We start from the raw sequence: 22,351 nt of genomic DNA on the forward strand, positions 1-22,351 counted from the left end.
CGGCGCAGCTGGCCTTGGACTTACAGATCTTCTGGTTTCAGGAGAACCTAGCTTACAAGTTAAACTCCAGACAGCCTTCCTAAAACAAGCTCTTTTGCATCCTGTTGAAAGCCAGGGTTCAAATACTAAAGTGTGCTCAGAGCACACTTAGACATGACACCTCATTTCTGACCTCGGTACAATCCCGGGTGTAATGTTAAAATCAACAGCTACAATTAACCACGGATAGCCAGGCACTGTCACTAAAAACAGACACACCTAACAGGTGCTCAGTAAATCATGAGGGCAAAGTAGAAAAATGAAATAGAAGTCAGGCTCCTTTGGAGAACTCATTTATTCTCTCTCAGACGCAGCTGAAGGGGAGCCAGCGCGGGCTCAGTGACGAGGGGACGGGGCCTGACGCGCGCAGACATTCAGCTAAGTCGGGGCTAATGTTATTACACGTGTCAATAAAAGTATCTTCTATATCCTCCTAAAGGAAGAAATAAAACGCTTCTGAAAAAAAAAAAACCCAACAGCTCTGGACAGACTACTCATCTTCTTTAAGAAAAAAAAGTCAGCACAGATTTTAAGAAAGCATGATCTGACAAAGAAAGTAGAACAGTTTTGATCCTTAAGGAGAGTCTGCAGTCCATCCGTCCACGCTCGGCGCGGACAGATCTCCTCGTAAACATCCCGCCCGAGAAGAGCAAGGCTGCACCGTGACGGACGGACGGTAAATTCTGAGCTCTGATCACTGAGTTTATTGACAGTGTCTTGTATGTTGTATGTTAGTTATTAACAATTGCTTTCCTTCATTTAACAATGGCTCTTGAATAACAAAATAAATTATCAACAAATCCAACCATAAATTAGAAGATAATTAAAGTAAAAAAAAAGACCTGTTAAAGTTTCACAGATGCAAGCACAGTAGCACATTTCATATATTCAGGTTACAGTTTCTACGATCTGTGCATAAGTAACAGAAAAGTTACTCCCTTTCTCCGGTTGCAAGTTCACAACATCTATGAAAAGGCTTCACCTTTTAGTCCAGCTCCATTAACTGCACCTCAGTTGAATGTGACAGACAGCGACTGGGGTTTGGAGCGAGAGGGGCTCACGGGCAAGGCCATGACCTTCAGGTTTACAGCAGGTCATGTGAACCTAAAATATACTTGAGACTTTCTGGCGGTAACCCGCAGCCCCCGTTTATGGAACAGTTTACAGAGAACTGCTGGGAAAACGGTTTAAGGGGCCTGCTGCTCGGGAACCCGTGCGTCTTGCCTCTACGCTGGAACAGAACAGCGTTCGTTCCCAGTGAGACGAGGTGTGAGGTAAAAACAAAGACGAAGCCGCAGATATATTAAAGTTATGCTACGTTACCACCTTAATTAAAAACTTTAATTACCAGATCAGTGCACCATTTCTTGCTTAAAAATGTAATACCTTTGAACGTAAAGAATATTTTCTATAAAGTGAGCCAGATGTGAAAATGAAAAGGTCTGAACGACACGGCACGCAGCAGCTGACTCGCTTCCAAGCAGTGACTACTAATGGGAACACGCATCCTACACAGCTGGTACTGACAGCCACGTAGCAGTTCTTTAAACAGGCACTTGATGGAGTGTTTGCAGCTCGCATACTCAACACTGGGGCATCACATACACAAAAAAATATGGCTTTATTACAGAGGATTCAAGATGGCAACTACTTAGAATCCGGTGCCAACACGGATTATAGCAAATCCAGTGAGTATTTTGTTTTTCAATTATTCATAGAAAATTTAATCCTGATTAAGTATCCTTGGGCAGGAATTCATGGGTAGTTGATGACTGAAACCAACGTTTATGTGAAATGCTTCTGTTAATTTAATCTGTGTATACGGCTTAATTATGACTGGGGATTCAATGTAAGAGAAATGAATTATATCAGGATTAAAATTTTAGTACCGTATCACACAGTACTTTTTCCTTCTTTCTTTTTAAACATATAACCCTGCTAGTCTCTTCACCTAAGTGCTTACATCTGAAAACTCTTGGTAAGGAACAACTCATGTAATGTATCTAAGTTTTATTTTTCATAAATTATCTGTCAGAAACCCGTTGCTGATCAAGCTCGAACCTGAACTAGAGCCAGAAGCGATAGAGGAAAATGGAGGAGAACCCCACACACAAACAGACAAAAGCTTCATTTAGCCATAAATATGCTTTATATTCACATTCTGAAGTAATTTCATTTTCAATTCCTTTAAACTCCAATGTGAAATGCATTTTCCTCAAAGCACAAGAAGAAGCAGTTTCAAATCAGTGTATTACACTGACTTCCTAATTGGAGTTAGATATGTATAAGCAAGTAATCATTTAACTGATCACTTTGTACAAGACTATCAAACCTGAGTTAACTATTGATAGAAGACGAGGCATTGTAAGTGGTGACTCTCTTACCAAAATATCGTTATCATTCTTTTTCATCTTCATTTCCACAGAGAAATTGCATAAATCAGCTTATAACAACACTCCTACTTCAAAGTTTATTAGCATATTTCAAAACCTGTGTTACCTTTTTTCAGTCGGATACTGCTTAATGCAGCTGGATAAAGAACATGCTCGGCCTCGTTTGTGCAACTGTCCACACCACAAGCACGAAAGCAAAGTCACGGCACCTGGATCCTTATTGCACTCTCACATCAACTCACTTTTCCTTGAAAGAAACCCAAGTATCAGAAGTGAGGCCGACTTTTGTGCCCGGACGATATGGTCAGCGGTAGTGTTACTGAAGAGAGCGAGGAGACCTCCCAGTACAGGCTGTGGGACAGAAACAGTCTGTAGAGAAGAACCATGGAGACCGCCTGGCAAAGGATGCCGCCTACTGTCATGACCTGAAAGGAAGAGACGGGGGCGCATTTACTGTGTGCCGCAACACTGTGCTCAAGGGATCGTGAACCACACACTGGGGATTTACAAACACACACGTACGTACCACAGACACGACTCCTCCATCTTTACCGTGGGTACATTCTATCGAAGAAATTTTCAACAGGAAAATCTGACTAATGTTCAGAACTGTAATTGTTCAAAGGCAAAACTTATTGAATAGTTTATAGACACACTCAATTGCTACGCCACGCTCTCCTCAGGGTGCACACACCACAGGAAGAGATCCGAAAAATCAGGTTCCTGGAGAATCGAGGCACCAGAATCAAGCATGATTCAGGGAGGGGCCCGAACCTTCAAGAGCACTGAGAGCCCTTTCAGAAGTCCTCCGGGCGCTTCTTTATTTTTACAGACGACCTTCCTATTTCCCCTTGTAGACACGTCGGGCCCAGGAAACCCCGCACCCTCAAGCCCAGGCTGCCCGGCTTGCCCAAGGCACCCGGCACAGCACTCTGAAATGACGGCGCCGTCTCCCTGAGAAGGTGGGTCTCCACACAATGCAGACGCGGCTGCTTGCGCGCAGCCCTCACGTCGCAGTCTGTGAAAGCAGCTACACTGATTTTATGAATCTCTTTGGATTTCTCCACTATGTTGTAAAATACTTTATTCAACTTTTCTTAACAATGGTGGATTATGAATTGCCTAGTGTATAAAATAGTATCATGAAATAGATTAAAATAGTAACAAAAGCTATTTTTATCATTTTTTAGTTAACTAAATTAAAGCTTTCTTTTATACTTAAAGTTCTAATCTATATACTTGCCGGTTCAATATTTGGTCTCAAAGCTTTATTTTAAAAAGCTCAATGGGGCACCTGGGTGGCTCAGCTGGTTAAGCGTCCGGCTTTGGCTCCGGTCATGACCTCACAGTTCGTGGGGTTAAGCCCTGCATCGGGCTCTGTGCTGACAGTATGGAGCCTGGAGCCTGCTCTGGATTCTGTGGCTCCCTCTCTCTGCCCCTCTCCTGCTTGCACTCTCTCTCTCTCAAAAATAAAATAAACATTAAAAAAATTAAAATAAGTAAATAAGTAAAAAGCTCAAAAAAACCCACAACTTCTAAGTGGAAAAATAGGCCTTTTCTCCTTTAATAATTTCCCAATAAAGACTATAAAAAAAAACATTGTGATCATGTGTCGTACTTACCTTATCTCTTTGGTAGTCACTAAAAATGACAGAAATACATGCAAGACCCGGATGGCATAAAAACCACAAGATGCAGCCCTGAAACAAATGAAAAGGAAGTCGGATGAGTGCAGCTGGATCTTTAATCTCAGAATAAGGTCACTAGCATATGTGGGAGGTCCTGACTGACCTCAACTGACCTTTAGAGTAGAATTTGCAATAAAATAAAAAATAAATTTGCTGTTGCTAGGACAACATTTTGTTTCTAACCGTACGAGTATTTAAAATATTGTGCTGTACATCTCTCATATGTACACATTCCAGCATACTACACGTGCACTACATTATAGATTTAAACACAGAAACCCATGAACATGAGTAACGTGGAACACTGAGGAAGGCAAAGTTCAAGTGTGCCCCGTTTCTGTAAGCGGGAAACAGGAAGAATGCGAGTTCATGTTTGCGGAGACAGGATGAGATTCTGCGGGAACCACCCAAAGCGCTGACGGGAGAGCGGAGCTGGGCAAGGAAGAAAGGGAGCCTTTTTAACATGACACTTTTCAAGCACGTCTTTTCTATTTTCCCTAGAACCACGGCAATGTACTCTCTTTTCCAAAATTAAATGTGAAGCGACATAAGAAGTTAGTAACAGGAACTGTGAGATGCTTGGTACACTGATGATAAGGGAAAAAACAAGATGTAAAACAGTGTGTTCAGTATACTGCTGTTTGTGTAAATATGGAGGGGAACACACAGGAATGTATGTATGCTCCAAATTCTCTAAGAGGAGAAGTCAGGAATTAACAGCAGTGATCACATGAGGAGACAATAATAGGGTAGATGGAAGAGAGGTAAAAAAATACCTTTTGCTTCTTGTTAAAACACTTTCAGATATTTAAACCCATTCAGAAAATTAAATTAAAACATATAATTTTTTAAGAAAAAACTCTGTTACTGGTTTAACTATAGAATGAAAGAGGAAATTAAGGGTTAAACCCATCACATGTATATTAACTTTTCAAACAATAAGCAAACCCGTCCCTGTGACAAATTCAAAAGCAAAGTGCCATATCGGCTGTCCGGTCCTCGGAGCGCTGCCGCGGGTTCCCGGGACCGCAGCAGCAGCTGTGACATGCGGGGGTCTGGGGAGGAGGAATTTGGCCCTCACTTTCATGGCTGTTCCGAGCTGCCAGGATGCGGGTGTACAGATTCCCTCCATCTGACAGAAAAACGGAACCCTCTAGAAGGTGGGCTCCTGCAGCATTACTGCCCCACCTTCTCTCCTCATCTCTTCCTTTGTTAAACGGGAAGAGGAGAGAAAAATCAAATCTGCTTTCAGATCCCACCAGGGCGAGGGACACAGAAGGGGCAGTAAACACGACCTCCTCGGGAGGGCTGACCCTGCTGAAACCGCGGTGGCCCAGCCTCCTGCTGCCGGCTCCTTACGTAAGTCTGCAGCTTAACAGGTGATAGGTAATAGCTGCTTTTTGAGAAATGCAAGCTGGGTTCTAATTTAATTTTGAAAAAACTCTGACACAGAAAAAAAGTGTAAGATTCCTACTGATAAAGAAATTATAAAGAAATCATGGCGCAGGCGAACCAACCTAAGATGACCTGGAGACGATCACCGGGTTCTGTCAAGGGGGGATACCCGTATCTGACAGGCTGGGAAGAGTACGTGAGCGGGTACAGAAGGGGCACGCTGGCACAGAATAAACGCTTAACCAGTAATAGCACGGGGTTGCTTAACTTCCCCCCAAAAGTAGAACAGAGCTGATAATCAGAAGAAGCCATTTTCTACCCAAACCCGTACTTTGGCAAACGTGATGTAAAACTCCCGTTTCAGCGTGCTTCTCTCCACTGCGATGATCTGGTAGAGCCCACAGCCTAGTGACAGTGCGAGGCAAATTCTTAAAACAATGAGCAAGATCCCTGCTAAGTTGTGATGTGAGTGGTAGCTGTGAGGACTGGTGTCTTCAAACTGCTCCCAAAGCAGCAAAATGCTCTGCAAGATACAATATTATGTTTCGTGAGAAAGCAAGCATGTCTACCTACAAGTAGAGCATTTTTTTTTAAACATCTGCTTCAAGAGTGTACAAACACCCCTAAGAGGTTCTCAGACTTCTCTGACTATAAAGGTTGTTAACTGGGACACCTGGGTGGCTCAGTGGGTTAAGCGTCCGACTTCAGCTCAGGTCATGATTCATGTCCATGGGTTCGAGCCCCGCACAGGGCTCTGTGCTGTCAGCTCAGAGCCTGGAGCCTGCTTCAGATTCTGTGTCTTCCTCTCTGTCTGTCCCTCCCCCTCTCATGCTCTGTCTCAAAAATAAATAAAAAACATTTTAAAAAATTTAAAAAAAAAGGTTGTTAATTAATGAAGCACAGGTTTCAGGCACTGACTTTACCTCCCTGACACCCCATGTGAGAGAAAAGGAATTTTTATCAAATGAGATCAACCAACACACAGGAAATGCAAAATGTGAATGCTACCACGATCCAAGTGTGATATCTTTAAGGATGAAAAGACGTTGAAAAGATTAAGAGAGAAAATCTGAACTGTCTTCTAACTCTTCCCTCCAGACCGTACGAAGGATCGGACTGCCCTGTATTCAGGCCCACTGTGTCAGGGCAACTCTGACACATCCCAGGGCCTCTGTTACCCGGACGTGAGCGGGTCAGAGCTGATCTGAGATGTCGCCCTTTCTCCACGGGAACGTCTCAGGGTAGAGGCAGTCCCTTTCTGATGCTTGCTATGAGCGCCAGGCCACTCCTGGATAGCCTGTGCAGTTACTTATCCTCTGTCTGTGGACCTGTTTCTCCCCACGGTGTTACTGTCCCAGTGAAAAGCACAGCAGGTTCCTCATTAGCTCTTCTGTTTATTGCTCTTTAGCAGAATCACATTCTCTCCGTCTGTTCTAAACACTGACCGCAAGTTGTTACAGGGTTTTTGCCATCGCACATGTCAGCGGTCCCCTGCGTGGCCTGCATCGGCCAGCTCAGCCCTTAGAGTGGTCGTCAGTGGCCCCAAAGACTTTAGATCAAAACTCAGTTATTAAACCCAGTTCTCGGGCTCTGTGGGCTGTGCCAGCAACCCCTTCCTCTTCCCATTCTCAGATCTTCTCACCTGACCTCAGCCCTGCGACCAGCATCACAGCTGAGTTCCCGCGGCGTCCTGCACACACGCTTCTCCTTCTCAGGCTGCATGTTTGCTCTCCATTACTGAAATGTTATTTCTTTACTCCACCAAAGTACTGCACCCATATGATTCCTTAACCTGTATTTCTAAACTTAACCAGTACAAAAAGAAGTCCTATTGTAGAACTATCTCCTGGTATCTGTGTGATGAATATGTTAACTAGCCTGACTCTGGTGACCGTTTCAAAACACATACCTACACCAAAACATCAAGTAGTATGCCTTAAATATGTACCATTTCTATTTGTTAATTAAACCCCAAGAAGGCCAACAAAAAAGAACTATCATTTCCCATGATTCACATTCCCATGATTCAGATACGTATGCTGGCATGTGGCCTGTGGACCACACGTGTGTGTTTGTGCTTCCGTGTCTCATCCACCTTCTCCGCGTGGTCGTTGAAGGCCAGGGCCGTGTCTGGTGTGTCTTCACAAATGCTGACATAGACTCTAGAGTAGTGACATTATCTCAGTTCTCAATTCCTATTTGTCTACAATAATGGATTCAAATTACAAGGAAATAATGAAAATTCAATTTTTAAAAAAGCTATTTATTGAGAAATGAGAATTTAACCTGATATTAACCCCACTCTCCATAAGCCTGAGGTCAAAAACATTAACTTGGTAGAATCTTGCCCTTACACTAACCATTTCCATCAGTCGTCATCAGGCTTTCCTTCTAATGCCTAAGAAAAGCATTATTACCTTTCTAAATATTACCAACTGTCATATGGTCTCTTTCTAAATCAATCATGAAATTCAATACACCTATTTCCCTTACTATACTAAGTAAATACTATGAATATAATGATGAATAAAGCACAGGACTTATCCTTCATTAATGAATTTTTCAATTTATTTAATGCATTAAAACTTAGATTATAATGTCCTCTGCAGGGCCCAGATGTAAATTTCATTTTCCTCTATCGCTAATGGTGGTCATGAACTCAGTATAAATTTTTGTTTGTACCTTTCTTCATAATTTTTATAAACTCAATTGCACATAAGCATACTGAGATCTTAGAATAAAAGAAAATAAACAGAAAAAGGGCTAAAGAGGACTATTTGTTTTTGCATTTGTTCTCAAAAACTAGACCCCATTCTTTCTCTGTATTTTGCTTTTTCATTAATCTCAAATATTCACTTGAATTGTTTCATGGGTAGAGTAGCAGAACTGGACCTAAAGATTCACGCCTATGGATGAATCTCAAATTCAGAGTCACTCATTTAAAATGCTGAATACTTACTATGTGTGTTAGAAAATATGAAAGAAAGCTATTAAGTAGGAAATCAGAATGTAACCTAATAGTAAGCATTCTGCATTTGAATAGGCTGAGAGAAAGCTCAAATTCAGATAAATTACAACTAAATTCTGCAATCCACATATACTAACACTCAGAAGATTGAAAGACTTTAAAATGACAAATTATGACTCATGGGCCCCAGGTTTTTACTTTTGAAAGGAGGCATGCGCAGGCTTGCATCTCTGCACACTGCCCAGGACCGACAGTGTGGGCCAGGCTCACCTGCGTTACGACAATGACCACAGCGATGCCAGTGGAGGCAGGGGTAGAGTCCCACTGGAGAGGTCTGCTCTGAGCCTTCTTCATTCTCACGATCGTCCAGCCCATGCACAGACTCAGCAGCAGGTACAACATTTGAATTTGGGAAGCGATGTCAAAAACTAAGTGGGAAACGAAAACCAAAGTCAACCAAGTTTTCATAACACAAACCATTTGGTCTTTTTTGTATTGAGAATACAAAGTCATTATTTTTTCCAACACAAAAAGACAGGCATTTTCAAAGAGAAGTGGATAAAATTCAATAAGAGATATTCATGTAGAAGTCTAAAAATTAAAATTTTGCCTTTAAGTTTGTCAACATCCATGAACGGCAATATGCTCTTCTCTCTGTATACATCTCTACTAAGACCAACTTTAAATCTCTTTGTTTCCCATTTTTCTTATGTTTTCTAACCACATAATACTGTTCTCTATAACTTACTGCTTATTAAAATAAACACATTTTAAATGTAATTGTTCCAATATGGGGACACTAGTGTCTTCATTTCCAGGTTGTTAATTTGTTTTTGATGGCTGAACCATATAATGTGAACTTATTTTCTCAAACTATTAATGAGAAGTAGCCTGACAATAAAACGCACAGTTACTGTAACATTCAGTGATGTTGAGTCCGGAAGACAGACAAAACGGCCCGTGTACTGGTGTGATGCGCCACCAGGCGGCCACCACGGACACTGCAGGGGAAACCAGGAGCCAGGAGCCCGCCCGCCCCCAGATGCAGCTGCAAGGAAATGACAATCTCTAAATACTCCAAGTTCCATGCAGTTGTATTTTGGAAGCTGGTATTTACTGGCTTAAAAAAAAGATGATCACTTTCTCCTCATAGTACATTTCGATACAGACTTTGGAACAAACATGATCAGAATTTAACAAAAGTGAAACTTCCTTCAAATTGCTGACCATACCTTTGATGTTCACAGCTTTTAGTTTGTTCATATAAAGATATTCTTGTAGAAACAGATAAAACTAGCTGTATAGTATAACTTTTTTTACATTTATTTATTTTTTGAGAGAGCAACAGAGCATGAGTGGAGAGGGGACAGAGAGAGAGACATACACACAGAATATGAAGCAGGCTCCAGGCTCTGAGCTAGCTGTCAGCACACAGCCCTACGCGGGGCTCGAACCCATGAATCGTGAAATCACGACCTAAGCCGAAGTTGGATGCTTAACCGACTGAGCCACCCAGGAGCCCCAAAATTAGCTGAGGTATAACATATTAGCAACTGACAAGCAGAAAACCTATTAATGATACACCTTTTCAGATACATATTGACCATGTGCGCCCCACTCTGCCACCCAAATTAAAACTCGACCCTCCACATTTATGCTCATATATTTGTTATAGTGAATTCGGATAATGAACTATCACTAGGTTTGAACATTACAAAATGTCACGACCTTTAAGATCAAGCACAGTTTTCTTTCATCCCAGATTTTAAGTGACAAGGATGCCAATTACTTTTATTAAACACCTCACAGATACATATTCAGTTACTCAAGGAAGTCAGCCAAAGAAATATTCCTGCACAAGTTGCTAATTAGCAGAAACAAACACCTGCGTGGGGGGGGGGGGCTGGTGTTCTGGCTCATTTCTTTGTATACTAAGTAGTACACACACTGAGAGAACACCCTGACTGTAAGCAGGTGCAGGACACTGCTTATCTGTTGCTGAAAAATAACTAAGGATAAGAGACAGATCACACAACTATCCCATTCTGTGTGATTTTATTAAAACTCTTAACATTTAATCATTTAACTAACCAAACTTGTCCGAACATCAAAATTTAGCAATGCTGATTTACTGTAGTTTAATAAAAAAAGAAAAAACCCAACTTCTGCTTTTAGACCTACAGGGAAGATGCCAGACAGTCGAAACCCCATCCAGTAGGCGCTCACAAAAACCCATGAGTCCTTGAGTTTGGTAACCATTTGCCCCTGATGGGCTCTTGTGTGCATTGCCTCTCTAAAATGCATAAGCTCGGAGTTCCTGGGTGGCTCAGTCTGTTAAGCGTCCGGCTTCGGCTCAGGTCAGATCTCACGGTTCATGGGTTTGAGCCCCACGTGGGGCTCTGTGCTGACAGCTAGTTCAGAGCCTGGAGCCTGCTTCAGATTCTGTATCTCCTTTTCTCTCTGACCCTCCCCTGCTCACGCTGTCTCTCTCTATTAATAATAAATTTTTAAAAATAAAGTAAAAAAAAATAAAATGCATAAAAGCTCAATTATTTCTAAGGTTCTGCTCAGCTTTAAAATTTTCCCATCATGCTTAACTGAAAAATTGCTTCTGCAAGTTCTTCATATGAATGAAAGAACAAAGACATGAGGTCAGGTCACTGACAGGTGTACTCCACGGCTCTGGGTGGAGTACAGTCAAAAAAGGAGTGAAAACAGGACCACAAATATCAGCTCTGGGATCAGAAACCTTGGGTCTGAGTTCTGTCTTTACTGATTAAAAGCTGCTGACATTTGGGAATATACTTCCTGTCAATGAGTCCAGATTTTTTATGTGCAAAATAGGGATAAATGTATCTAATTCAGTGTTTTTACTGAGAGAAAGTGAGAGAATGTATATAAATACGATCCAAAAACAATGAAGAAGGACACACATTAGTGACGTTTAAAAAGAAGTCAAACAGGACACCTGGGAACGGACTCTGTAACCCTGTTTTCAGTTGAGCTGAATTCTAACCAACCAATAGAAAGATTGTATTATGACAGAAAACAAATTTACACAAAAGGAAAACAAACAAGAAGTGGACAGCAAGTTTATGTTTTAAAAAATGTGTCTCAGAAAGATACTCACATTCCGCCAAACTTCCCATAAAAGGTCTCCCTATTCCATCTCTGGAGTAACTAAGGAATCGGAGAGAAGGGTGTCAGTGTAAATTACAAATGTGAAAAGGTCATTCATAATCACAGCAAGCGCAATTCTGGCGAACTAATTGGGATTAATTAGACGTAACGATGAACACAGTTCTAGTGGTCTGAGTTACCTGGAGAAATGGATGTAATTAGCGAGAGCTGAAGCAGCTTGTAAGAGCAATGCAGTCGTCAGGACCTTTAAAATCATGTGCATGGGTCCTCCTTTCTGAATAGCCTGCCACAGCGACTGAGCATAAATGCAAGCGATCACAAAGTACACGAGGACCAGGAGGAAGAAGAACTCATGCAACCCTGTGAAGAAAAGACATCGGTTACAGTGTGGGGTTGCTGTCTAATCTTCCTGCTGACAGATTTCTAAAACTTGTTTCTTCATTGGAGTCAGAGCATTCACTTTCGTAAGGAAAAAGAAAAAGGAAATTATTAAAACTTAATGTTTGTACTGTGGGATGAAGATTTAAATCTAAGGAGGCGAGGTAAACTAAAGCGGGTAAAGTCCATGTATCAAAAGGCATAGCAGCCAGAGGATAAGCCCGAGGACTGACTGTAAGATCACAGTTTTGTTAGGAAACAGTAGGAACAAGGGTTTTAGCATTCAGTTAGACATACTTTCTACCCCCAAAGTGGATTATTTTGTGTGAAAGTCAGGAGCAGATTTAGTCAACAACAAGTCAATGTACCCTGACAACAGTTCTCAGAGTGTGAGCCCGGGGCCAGCAGCGGGAGGGCACTTGTTGGAAATGCACATTCTCAGGCCTGGGCCCAGATCTACTGTATCAGAAGCTGTGGGAGAGGGGACCAGCACTCTGGGTTTTAATAAGCCCATCAGGCGACTCCGAGGCAGAAACACAGCTCTGAAATGTACCGTCACTTTACATTTCCAGATGGATAAAGTTTCCAAATACCTGTTATGACCAGAGTCCCCTTCTGCAGTCAACTGTCCCCAGCTCTTGTCAAAGAGGACACCCCGTGGAGACCATGAGGCTCCAGTCTACAGCTGACTCAAACATAACACCTGACCCAACGGCCAGCAACCCAAAGACAAGCCACCAGGGCCCATCTGCTTCTCCAAGGTAAGTTAGGCTCAGCATCGTCTCTCAGGAAATCAAACCACAAAACGTGGGAAGAATTAGGCAGTAGGAACTGGAGCTGAAAGCAGCTGATGTTGGGACAGACCAAAGAAGTCAAATGAGGGCACGGTGAAAGAAATATTCTGAGTAAGCAGAAATTCCCAGGGAGCAAAGGGAGCTGCTCGGTAAAGACAAGAACCAAGTAAGTGAGCAGACTATACGTTAAAAACGTTAAGCAGGCCCCAGGTCCCACTAACAGCTGGCCAGCGCAGTCTTCTTGCAGCCACAAGATAAACACCCCTTTTTCTGCATTACCTGGAATCTCTGAACTGCGTCATGTTTCAGAAATGTCGGAAACATTTTATCCTAAACTAGAGGGCTAGCTTGACTTGGTTACATCTGAAGCTAGTCCATAATATTGCGATTGTATATCATATTGTGTCTGAACAACTCCGGAGCGCAGCGTCAGTGGCTGTGAGCAGCGCTGCCTCTCCTGATCCGTCTAAACCGCAATCACCTCCACCCGATCACCGACGCCAAATCCGGTTCGGTTTGCCATCGGAGGTGAACTCTGAGCCACGGGCAGAAAAGGGAGCATCTGTTTTGAAAAAGCAATCCGGAAGATGCAGATGGTAGGAAAAACAGTCAATGAACAGTTTGATCCCAAGCACGGTTTGGCATGGTTAGGGGAGGAAGGAAAGAGGAGTATTTCAGCCACTGGGTGTCTCTCCTGCCCTACGCACACCCAGGGCGCGAGTTCACGGCTCTCCTCCAGGTGGAAAAGCACGTCAGCCTTCAGGAAGAGAAGATCAAATAACTGACTTAAACTCCTTACATAGAAAGGTACTCCAGCTTTAGAAATAATGGGGCAATAAGCCCAGGACTGTTCTAGTGAAGGAACAAGACAGAAACTACACTAAACATATTACCACTGTGGGTCAAATTCTTTATGCTATTCTGCCTTTTGAATCTTAGTTTTTATTTTTCCTCCTTAGGAAAAATTCTTTTCTTTGCAAATTCTTTTATTTGCTTATAACGCTTTACAGAATATCCATCACAAGGTAAAGTTTCAGATTCCATTAGGTTACAAATCTACCATGAAAAGAAAATCCTCAGACTATGTACTGAGTAAACAGACTAATAATACAGGAGGAGGCTACTTTTAAAAATAAGACATGTCAGTAGCAAAAAAAAATGTTTTAGGATTATTCAAGATTAAATTAAATTCTGTACCTTCCAGAAAAGCTAACATTATAACAGTAAATTATTTCATTCAGATAATATATTAGTACCTTGAACTAGCTCAGGTTCTGTGTCCTGTACGTTGTTCACTGTTTGCCATATGTTACTCTTACCTTGGCCCTGTCCACAAGACAGCCCAGAGATGAAATGCTGACTCTGCACTCACTGTTCTTTTAAATAAATTTACTCTAGGAAAAAAAATGGTTCTTTTCTCTTCAGTGATCAACTTTCATTTTGCCGCCGTCCTTCACAAGGAAGCAATCTGTATTTGCTCACTGTGAACTTAGATTCTAATCCTAAGGTGGGTACCAGGCACGGAATCTCCCCAGGCACCGAAGGAGGAAACCGCAGCAGCGGCACACACGCACATCACGAGAAAACGTGTCGTTTTCGGGACAAGCTGAATGGCAGGAAGCAGTGGCCAAACTCAGCAGCTTCAAAACACTCAGCTCCAGCCGAAGGGTGGGGGGATGAGAGGAAAGAGGGTAAGACAAGGGCAGAGTCACCGGCCATGGCTGCGACACTGGGCCACCCCTGCCCGTCCACAACGCTTGCAGTCCCGAAGCTCCCGTGTCCACACCATCTGCAAGCATTTCAAGATGGATCCGGACTAGTCTACACTGATCACAGAAATTCCAACACCGATGCCAGTAAGAGGGAAGCCCGACCCTTTACTCTGACGTACCAGTCTACCCTCTTTGACACCTGCGCTTACATCTCTTGTATGATGCTATAGAGCAAGGGCATGAGACGCCTAACGCCCAGTGACACGCAATGAGGGAGCCTCTGAGAAAGGTGATGCTGAATTTTGCCATTATCTAGATGTGATGCCCAGAAAGTGAACCGCGGCCAACTCTGAACACGAGGGGCTAGAACAGGAGACCTACGGACGGTGCAGACGGTGAGAAGACAGGAGGATGCAGAGACGCTGCCGAACCAACGTGAAGAAGTCTCAGAAATTCTTGTTACATAAGATACGTAATCTCCTTATGGTCTATATCATTTGCATTTGAGTTTTCTGTTACTTTAAATCAGAAGCATTCTAACACGTTACCAGAGCTAATATCTGGGATCTTGAAAAAACAGTGAGATGGCAGAGGAAACAGAACAATATTATAATATTATTTCAATGAAAACCAGTCTACTTCAGATGATACTGCTTTAACTCTCAGGATTCCAAGTACTTCTGTTCGTCTCTAACAAGAGCACAAATATAGTGCTGATTTTTTAACAAAAATCCCAATTCTTTTAAGAAGCAGTTTTACTTTATTCTACCTTAAAGCATAATATTCCTATGTAGTGTTCTGTCAAGTGGCATCATATCATACTTGGCTTAATGTTTTGTTTTTTTTTAACCTAGAACAATCTGTAAGATATGAGCTTAACCACATTTTGATAGACACAAAACACATAATTTGTTTGAAAGAAAACAAATTATAAAATCTAACCAGAATAACCAGTGGCATTGATTGCCGCTACCTGTACCAGGCTATTCTAACTGAAGCCCCTCAGGCCTACAGCTTAGTGGTCTACTCTCAGTAAAAACCATAGCAAATCAATTGTCCCTACTCAGGAAAGAAAGTTAGACAAATGAGCAAAAGTTTCTAAAATGAACTAACTGGGGATTAATCCCTGGAAATAAATTCCATAGTTGAGGTTTCCTACACTGTAGGAAGAATCTCTCTCAAGGCTATACTATAAAACCAACACAATACCAAAACAACGCGGACTACGGCTTTTAGATCACCGGTTCTGTCCACGAGAGTCAACTTGAAGCTCCGACAAACTACGGTTGCGTGGCTTCCACTCCAAGAATCCGTCTACCGGGGTCTTAGTGGGTGGACATTTATATATTTTCTAAAGCTCTCCGGATACACAGTAATGGGTTGAGGACCACTGATTTAGACTTTACTGTAAGCTATCACATCTCACAGCAATGTACAATTAGTCATATTTTAAGGTTCTTAGGCATTTTAATCAATAAAATGATGTGATCCCTAGGAATTAAGCCAGTCATATAACAAATTTGAGTAGTTTTGGGTATTTCTGGCACTTGTTATAATCAATCCCCACAGATTAGCCTTGCACAGGATCCCATGCTTAATGAAAATACATACTAGGGTGAAGTTTTGCCCTCTATTTAACTGTAACTTTCTCCATTCTAGTAGAAGACAGATTTTAGACATAAGAATAAGCATCGAATCAAAATCTGTCATAGAAGGTAGGTCAGAAGGAGTCAGGACTAAGCTGAATCGGAATGGTTTGTAAGAACCCTAAAAACAGAGCTAGCCATGCTTCAGGATGCTGGAAAAAGCACTGAAAGGTGTAGGCAAGGTTCAGGGCAAGTATGACTGCATCCAGTGGCACAGGCCACAAATGTGATCACCCTATGGCCTGCAATCAATGTTCAGATGTCTAATTGGGAATGGGAGACTGGGAAAGGGAGCAAAAACAAAAAAACCCCAAAAAAACAGCGTATCAGGATCTAGTAGAGTCTCATGGACCCACACAATAAATAAAACCACCTCCTGAGCTGAAGCCGTATCACTAGCAGGGTGGGATGGGAAAGGGCTGTTGGATCTGTATCCCGCTACAGGCTTAGGGTTTGCACATTCAGGGACCCTCGGCAGAGCATGGCTTCCCGCTGAGCCCTTACAGGTCCTAAAAATTAGTGTCCAAGGAAATAGTAAAGGCTTATGGTTAAAAGGGATCTTACAAGCAATTCAATCCAACTGTCTATCCAATGCTATCAGTAGACCTGGGTTTTATCAATGCCTTTCCAAACTACAGAAAATACATGTCAATAACTTTTCTAAAGATAAAAGAAATGGTAAGACTGAATTAACTTCCAGTAATGATCCATACTGCTCCAAAGTACTAGTAAGTAAAGTTTAACCTTTAAGTTTATCTGCATTCAAAAACAACTTGAGTGGCTTACCCTTACGGCATTTCCTTCACAGAAAGAACTTTTAACAATTTAAAAATGTTTGGCACTCTGTCTCTATGTAAATACTTTGTTCAGACTAACAGATATTTTAAAAAATTTACCTCTTCACGCGCTAAGTTAGTGGTAACCTACTGCCCAACACATGCTCCTAAAGTTACACTTGTAGCTGTGACAATTCACACTTTGAACAGAACAATCGGTTTAATCTAATGTAGCCTCAATTCCTGTTCTTGCACCCACTTACCTTGATGGTCAATGAGATTTAATGGGATTGGAATTTTTCTCTAAGCAGATTGATTCTTCCAAATGGGTAATGAACTCAGTCAGCAGTAAACTCCTAATCCTTTTCTTTGATACATGGCCTACAGATCTTAGCCTTCATGCTGACCTGTTGACTTACAAATCTGCTGCAATACTTCATAGCAAGTCTGTCATTAATCACAAGAAGTCGTTCATTTGCTTGGGCTAGGCATCTTACTTCCATGGGGCAATACACAACCTAAAATTTTGATGACATATTTTATGGGAATAAATCTGATTTAAACATAATAAACTCTGATCATTCCTAAAATGGTTGCCAGCTCCTTTGAAGATAATCCCTGATCTCTTTAAACAAGCTGGCAAAAGTAGGGCAGTTTCTATGTCACTTAAAAATTGGTTTTCCAATTTAGATTACTGAATCTATTAACATTTTTTTGTCTAAATAATGCTAGGTTATCATAAAAACAAAGAAGGGTTTAGAATGTATAGAGAAGACTAAAAACCATCCATAATTCTACCACCCACAACATAGAAACATGGGTTAATACTTCTGTACTTCTCTCTGCTTAATTCTGTGCATTTTGTAACATACTTGAAATCCTAAAATATAAAATTTAGTGTTCTGCTTTTTTAACTTGATAGTAAAGCTATTAAAATGCTATTAGAGGATTCATTTACCATCTGCCTACTACAGGACACTTAAGTTGCTTTCAAATTTTAATATTCTAACAACACAACATAAAGATACTTGGGCATAAACCTTTTTCTATGTTTAGAACATATATGTTAAAGGTATATTCTTACCAGATTCTCCGGCACTAAAATGATCAAATGGATTCCCTTCCGCATCGGGGTTTAGTAAGATCATTTCAAATGGGAGATCTTCCGCCTGAGAATGCCCACTGTCGTCTTGGCATGTGTACTTGTCTGCGTAAAACACGTGCCACGTTTGTGGGTGCGGAACCTGGGACACGGTCAGGTTATGTTCAGTCTGATTCATGGTCACTTTAAAAAGAAAGGAAATAGCATTTTCAAAGCAAAGCTCTCAAATGTAGTCATTGTTTTAGTCATATAATCAATTCGCAGTTTTGTTTAGTTCTTATTACCTTGAAAATCAAAGCCCTGGTGGAGTATTGGAATAAGGTCCGTAAATCACAACATGTACCGGAACCAAAGAAGTCACTATAAAAGTACTGTGAAGCACCACAAATGAGTACAATGGTTTCAATGAAATTCTGAGTTTGAATTTAAAATATTTCAAGGCTTTCAAGTGGATTAGCAACATTAAAAATATTTTCTTTTATTGTGGTAAAACACGGGTGACACTAAAGTTACCGTTTTAACCATCTTGAAATGTATAGTTCCGTGGCATTAAGAACACTCACGGTGCTGTGTAATCACTGCGGAGACATTCCTCAAAATTGCATCTGAGTTCAATTCAAAGTGGAGCACTCAACTCAGGGAATCACTGTATCTGAAAACTATGACCGACAAATACCTTCAGAAGATTTTCCAAAATCCTTTTCTCATTGATTATTCATTAAAAAGATACTCAAAGTGGAAAAATACAAATTACAGGTATATAAAAGTTGTTATACTGGGTCCGGTCCACACAGTGGGGAGACGGGGAGGCTCATGAATGTTGGCGTGACACAGATCTGTGTTTGGATCCTGGCTCCAGTACTTACCTTCTATGTAAACTCGGGCAAGGTGGGTAAGCAATGACACTTACTCTCTTCATCTGTAAAATGGAGATAATACTTCAAGCAAGGAGCAGAAGAAAAGCCTGGGTTACAGGAGTCACTTAGGATGGTTACATGTCATACGGTATTTGCTAAATAAAGGTTACTCCTTTTCCTTTCTCTAAAACAGGTAGTTATACTAATAAATAGTTCTCAATGCAGGGTAATCCTGCTCCTCTCCAGGGTATCTGAAAATGTGCAGGGACAAGAAGGTCCCTGGAGGGAAGCAGTGCTGAACTGCATGCAATCCGAGGTGACATTTCATACAATAAAGACCTGCTCCGCCCCAAATGCCAATAGCACCCCTTCTGAGAAAGACTTAATGATGTCTAATACGCACTCCAAATCTGAAACTATGAGTCCGACTTAAGAGGCACTCACTATCACTAAGATGTAGGAGAGTTAGGTCTCAAACGCAGTGCAGAATAAAAACAGTAGTAGAGTTGGTTACTTAACAGCCTCATGACTCAGCAAATAAATTGCTTAACCTCTGGGACCGTGCTTCTTCAGTTGTAACATTAAGGTACCCAACCTGTCTAGCTCAGAGCTCTTGTCAGGAGCAAACGAGACAGTGTATCAGTATATAAAATCCCTACCTAAAGAGTCTGATTCTGTAAAAAGTATTGCATGGGCCCAATTCCCAACTCTAGGTGGCCCCCACAGCACGCCAGCTGATTCTGATCTTTTTCCCAACTGAAGAAAAAATACTTTTTGACAGATAAAAGACACCTATTGAGATAAACTTGGTGATCTGCATGCGGAAGAGATTTTAGAGGGTATTATGAACTTATTCCTTTTGTAGGTGTCATTATGGTAGTGCTATGCGGAAGAATGTCCTTACTCTTACATACACGCTGAAATACACGTGGGCAAACTGCTCATGACACCCACAGCTTACTTTCTTATGCCTTGATTAAAAACAAAAATCACACACATACAAATAAAAAGCAAAGTAACAAAGTATTAACGACTACTGAATCGAAGCCAGGATATACAGACGTTAGTTGAACTACACATTCAACTTATCTGTATGAGTGGAAACGTCCCTGACAAAATGTTTAAAAAATGCTATTTATGGATGGTCTTTAAAATGAGATACAGATTCATCTAGACAGGATTCAAATTTTGAAGACTGAAGATTTTACAATTGGGAATTTCTTTAACAGCAGTTGCAATGGACAAGCTAATTTTTATTAATAATAATTAATTGTTTTTTTGAGGCTATCTTAAATTGGCTGATACCAATACTGCTGGTTTTTGGTTTATTCATTTATTTTTTATTGTACAGCTTCCTGGAAAATGTAGCAAAAACTCTAGTTTCTGATAAATACATGAAGACCTTTAACAAGGATTCAATACATGATCAACAGTGGCTCAGAAATCAGGCATGTACAATGTGCAGCTCACAATCACATGATTTGGACTTCAAAATATAAAGGTTCTGCTACTTTGCAACTTCACTGGTGCTTTTTTCTTAAATAAAACAACATAAAAATAAAAATTGTTCTATTTTTCACCATCATGGTTTTTAATATTTCATTTTCAATGAGGCAGATTTACATCAAATACAAACAAAAGTATGCTTCCAAAAGTGATACTGGCCTTCAGTTTTTTTTGTCCTGTGGCCTTTTCCAGCAGGACTGGGAAACAATCCTCTTCACAAAACCCTATCATTGTTTCTGAGACAAAAGGCTACAGCACAGCAGGCATGTTCTGTGCTGATGTAATTAGTACCTCAAATGTTAACAAAACTTGAATCACAAACAACATCATTCAATGGCTAGTTGTTCAATCATGTCATTAAAGAAAATGAATACTGTTGACAAAAATACACAAAGTAATAAAATGCTAACATCTTTAAATGATTCATAAAACACATCAATTGTACAAAGGGAAATATTATGCATATGATGTAAAAAGAATACTGAAAATGTTTTATGTGCAGAATATTTAGCTCTTGTAACATAACAGCAAATTACCCTGACCCTCCTCGTTACAGGTTTTTTTGACATTCAGTCGTAATTTTCAGTACTTTTCAATGTCTCCTTTGCTTGCTTTAAAAACCTACAAAATAGTTTTTATCATATTTTAAAAACTTGATGTTTTATGACATTACCGAAAGAGGAAAAAGGAAGACTGAAAAATAATTTCTCAAATTAATTTGGGGGAATCTATATCCACAAGCAATATCTCTCACTATAGGATTTTTCAAATTTGCTAGTCTTTTCATAGTTCACAGCAGCAAGGTTTTCCATAGGAGTTAGGAAGAGTTAAGGAACTCATTACCAAGTAGGCGAAAGGCTATTCAATCTCCTAAGTCTCATTAATGGCCAGGAAATGTGAATATTTCTACAAGAAATTGTTTAAAAATATGTGGTACTACTACACTGCCATGCATTTAAGGATATGCTTTTTGTTTCAATGCACCAATGCCTCTAAATAATAACACACTATAAATATGACCACTAACGTGTAAAAGAGAATACAGATTTCTTAAGACTTGGCTTTTATTCCTGGGGAAAAAAATTGATAAAATTTTTAAAAATATATATATATCAACCAAAAATATATATGTATATATATGTCACCAGAACTTAATTATATATACACAGATATAATAATATATAATCATCAGATATATATGTATCACCAGAACTTAATTTATTTCTCACAAATTCTTACTATCTGAGCTCTTCCATTCTAATAATACCCTTGCACTTAAAGAATAGAGAACAAGGAAAAATAGTCTAAAAAATACCTGCAAGACGTTTCATATAAGTTATAGCCCTATATAGATGCAACTCCTCCCTGAAGAGCTATATTTAGAACTACATCAGGTTAGGATCTGGGGGAACCTTAGCAAAAATGAATCCAACTTTCCTGATGTACAGATAGGTAAAGTGAGGCTCGAAGAAAAAAGGCGGTAATTCTCAGTTAGCTGTCTTTCCCTTGCACTGTACTATCTCCCTGCACACATAAGTTCTGGGACTGAAGGTATACGACTGAAAATAAAAATTATGTTTTTGCAAGTGTATACAGGGTATGGTATAATATTAACGAAATAGTATAAAAAAACAAATCAATTCCGAGAACTCAAAGCTTTAAACGACCTTGTAAGTTTTTATTGGAGAAAGAAAAACACTTCGAGGCACCAAAGACAAAGCAATCAGCCTACCAACCAGAAAAAGCCCTCAATATCTTCAACAAACGCTGCTGGGAAAACTGGGCGGCTGCATGCAAAGAAATGAAACTGGACCACACTCTTACACGGTACATAAAAACAAAACTCAAAACGGACCTAAATGTGAGACCTGCAACCATAAAAATTCTTGAGGAGAACACGGGTGGTAATTTTTCTGACATTGGCCGTAGCAACCTTTTCTAGATATGTCTCCGGAG

At 40.6% G+C, this 22,351-nt stretch overlaps 1 protein-coding gene across 2 annotated transcripts in view; it reads right to left on the reverse strand.

Annotated features, from left to right (window-relative positions):
- Positions 1 to 316: 316 nt before the first annotated feature.
- Positions 317 to 22,351, reverse strand: part of GPR180 (G protein-coupled receptor 180) — a 28,476-nt gene continuing 6,441 nt past the window's right edge. The window contains exons 3-10 of one of the 2 annotated variants that reach the window (XR_003907594.1): positions 18,015 to 18,215; positions 11,804 to 11,984; positions 11,614 to 11,663; positions 8,754 to 8,911; positions 5,847 to 6,038; positions 4,055 to 4,132; positions 2,959 to 3,041; positions 2,769 to 2,857 (exon numbers count right to left, since the gene is read on the reverse strand). Coding sequence is in view for 1 of the 2 variants with exons in the window: in XM_029936534.1 (XP_029792394.1) it covers positions 2,699 to 2,857; positions 4,055 to 4,132; positions 5,847 to 6,038; positions 8,754 to 8,911; positions 11,614 to 11,663; positions 11,804 to 11,984; positions 18,015 to 18,215 (1,019 nt within the window). In the remaining variant the exon portion in view is untranslated. Of the gene's footprint in view, positions 2,858 to 2,958; positions 3,042 to 4,054; positions 4,133 to 5,846; positions 6,039 to 8,753; positions 8,912 to 11,613; positions 11,664 to 11,803; positions 11,985 to 18,014; positions 18,216 to 22,351 lie in introns of both variants that reach the window. The other variant, XM_029936534.1, reaches the window with a different exon arrangement.

Source organism: Suricata suricatta, chromosome 4, assembly GCF_006229205.1.
Source record: "Suricata suricatta isolate VVHF042 chromosome 4, meerkat_22Aug2017_6uvM2_HiC, whole genome shotgun sequence".
Classification (NCBI taxonomy): domain Eukaryota; kingdom Metazoa; phylum Chordata; class Mammalia; order Carnivora; family Herpestidae; genus Suricata; species Suricata suricatta.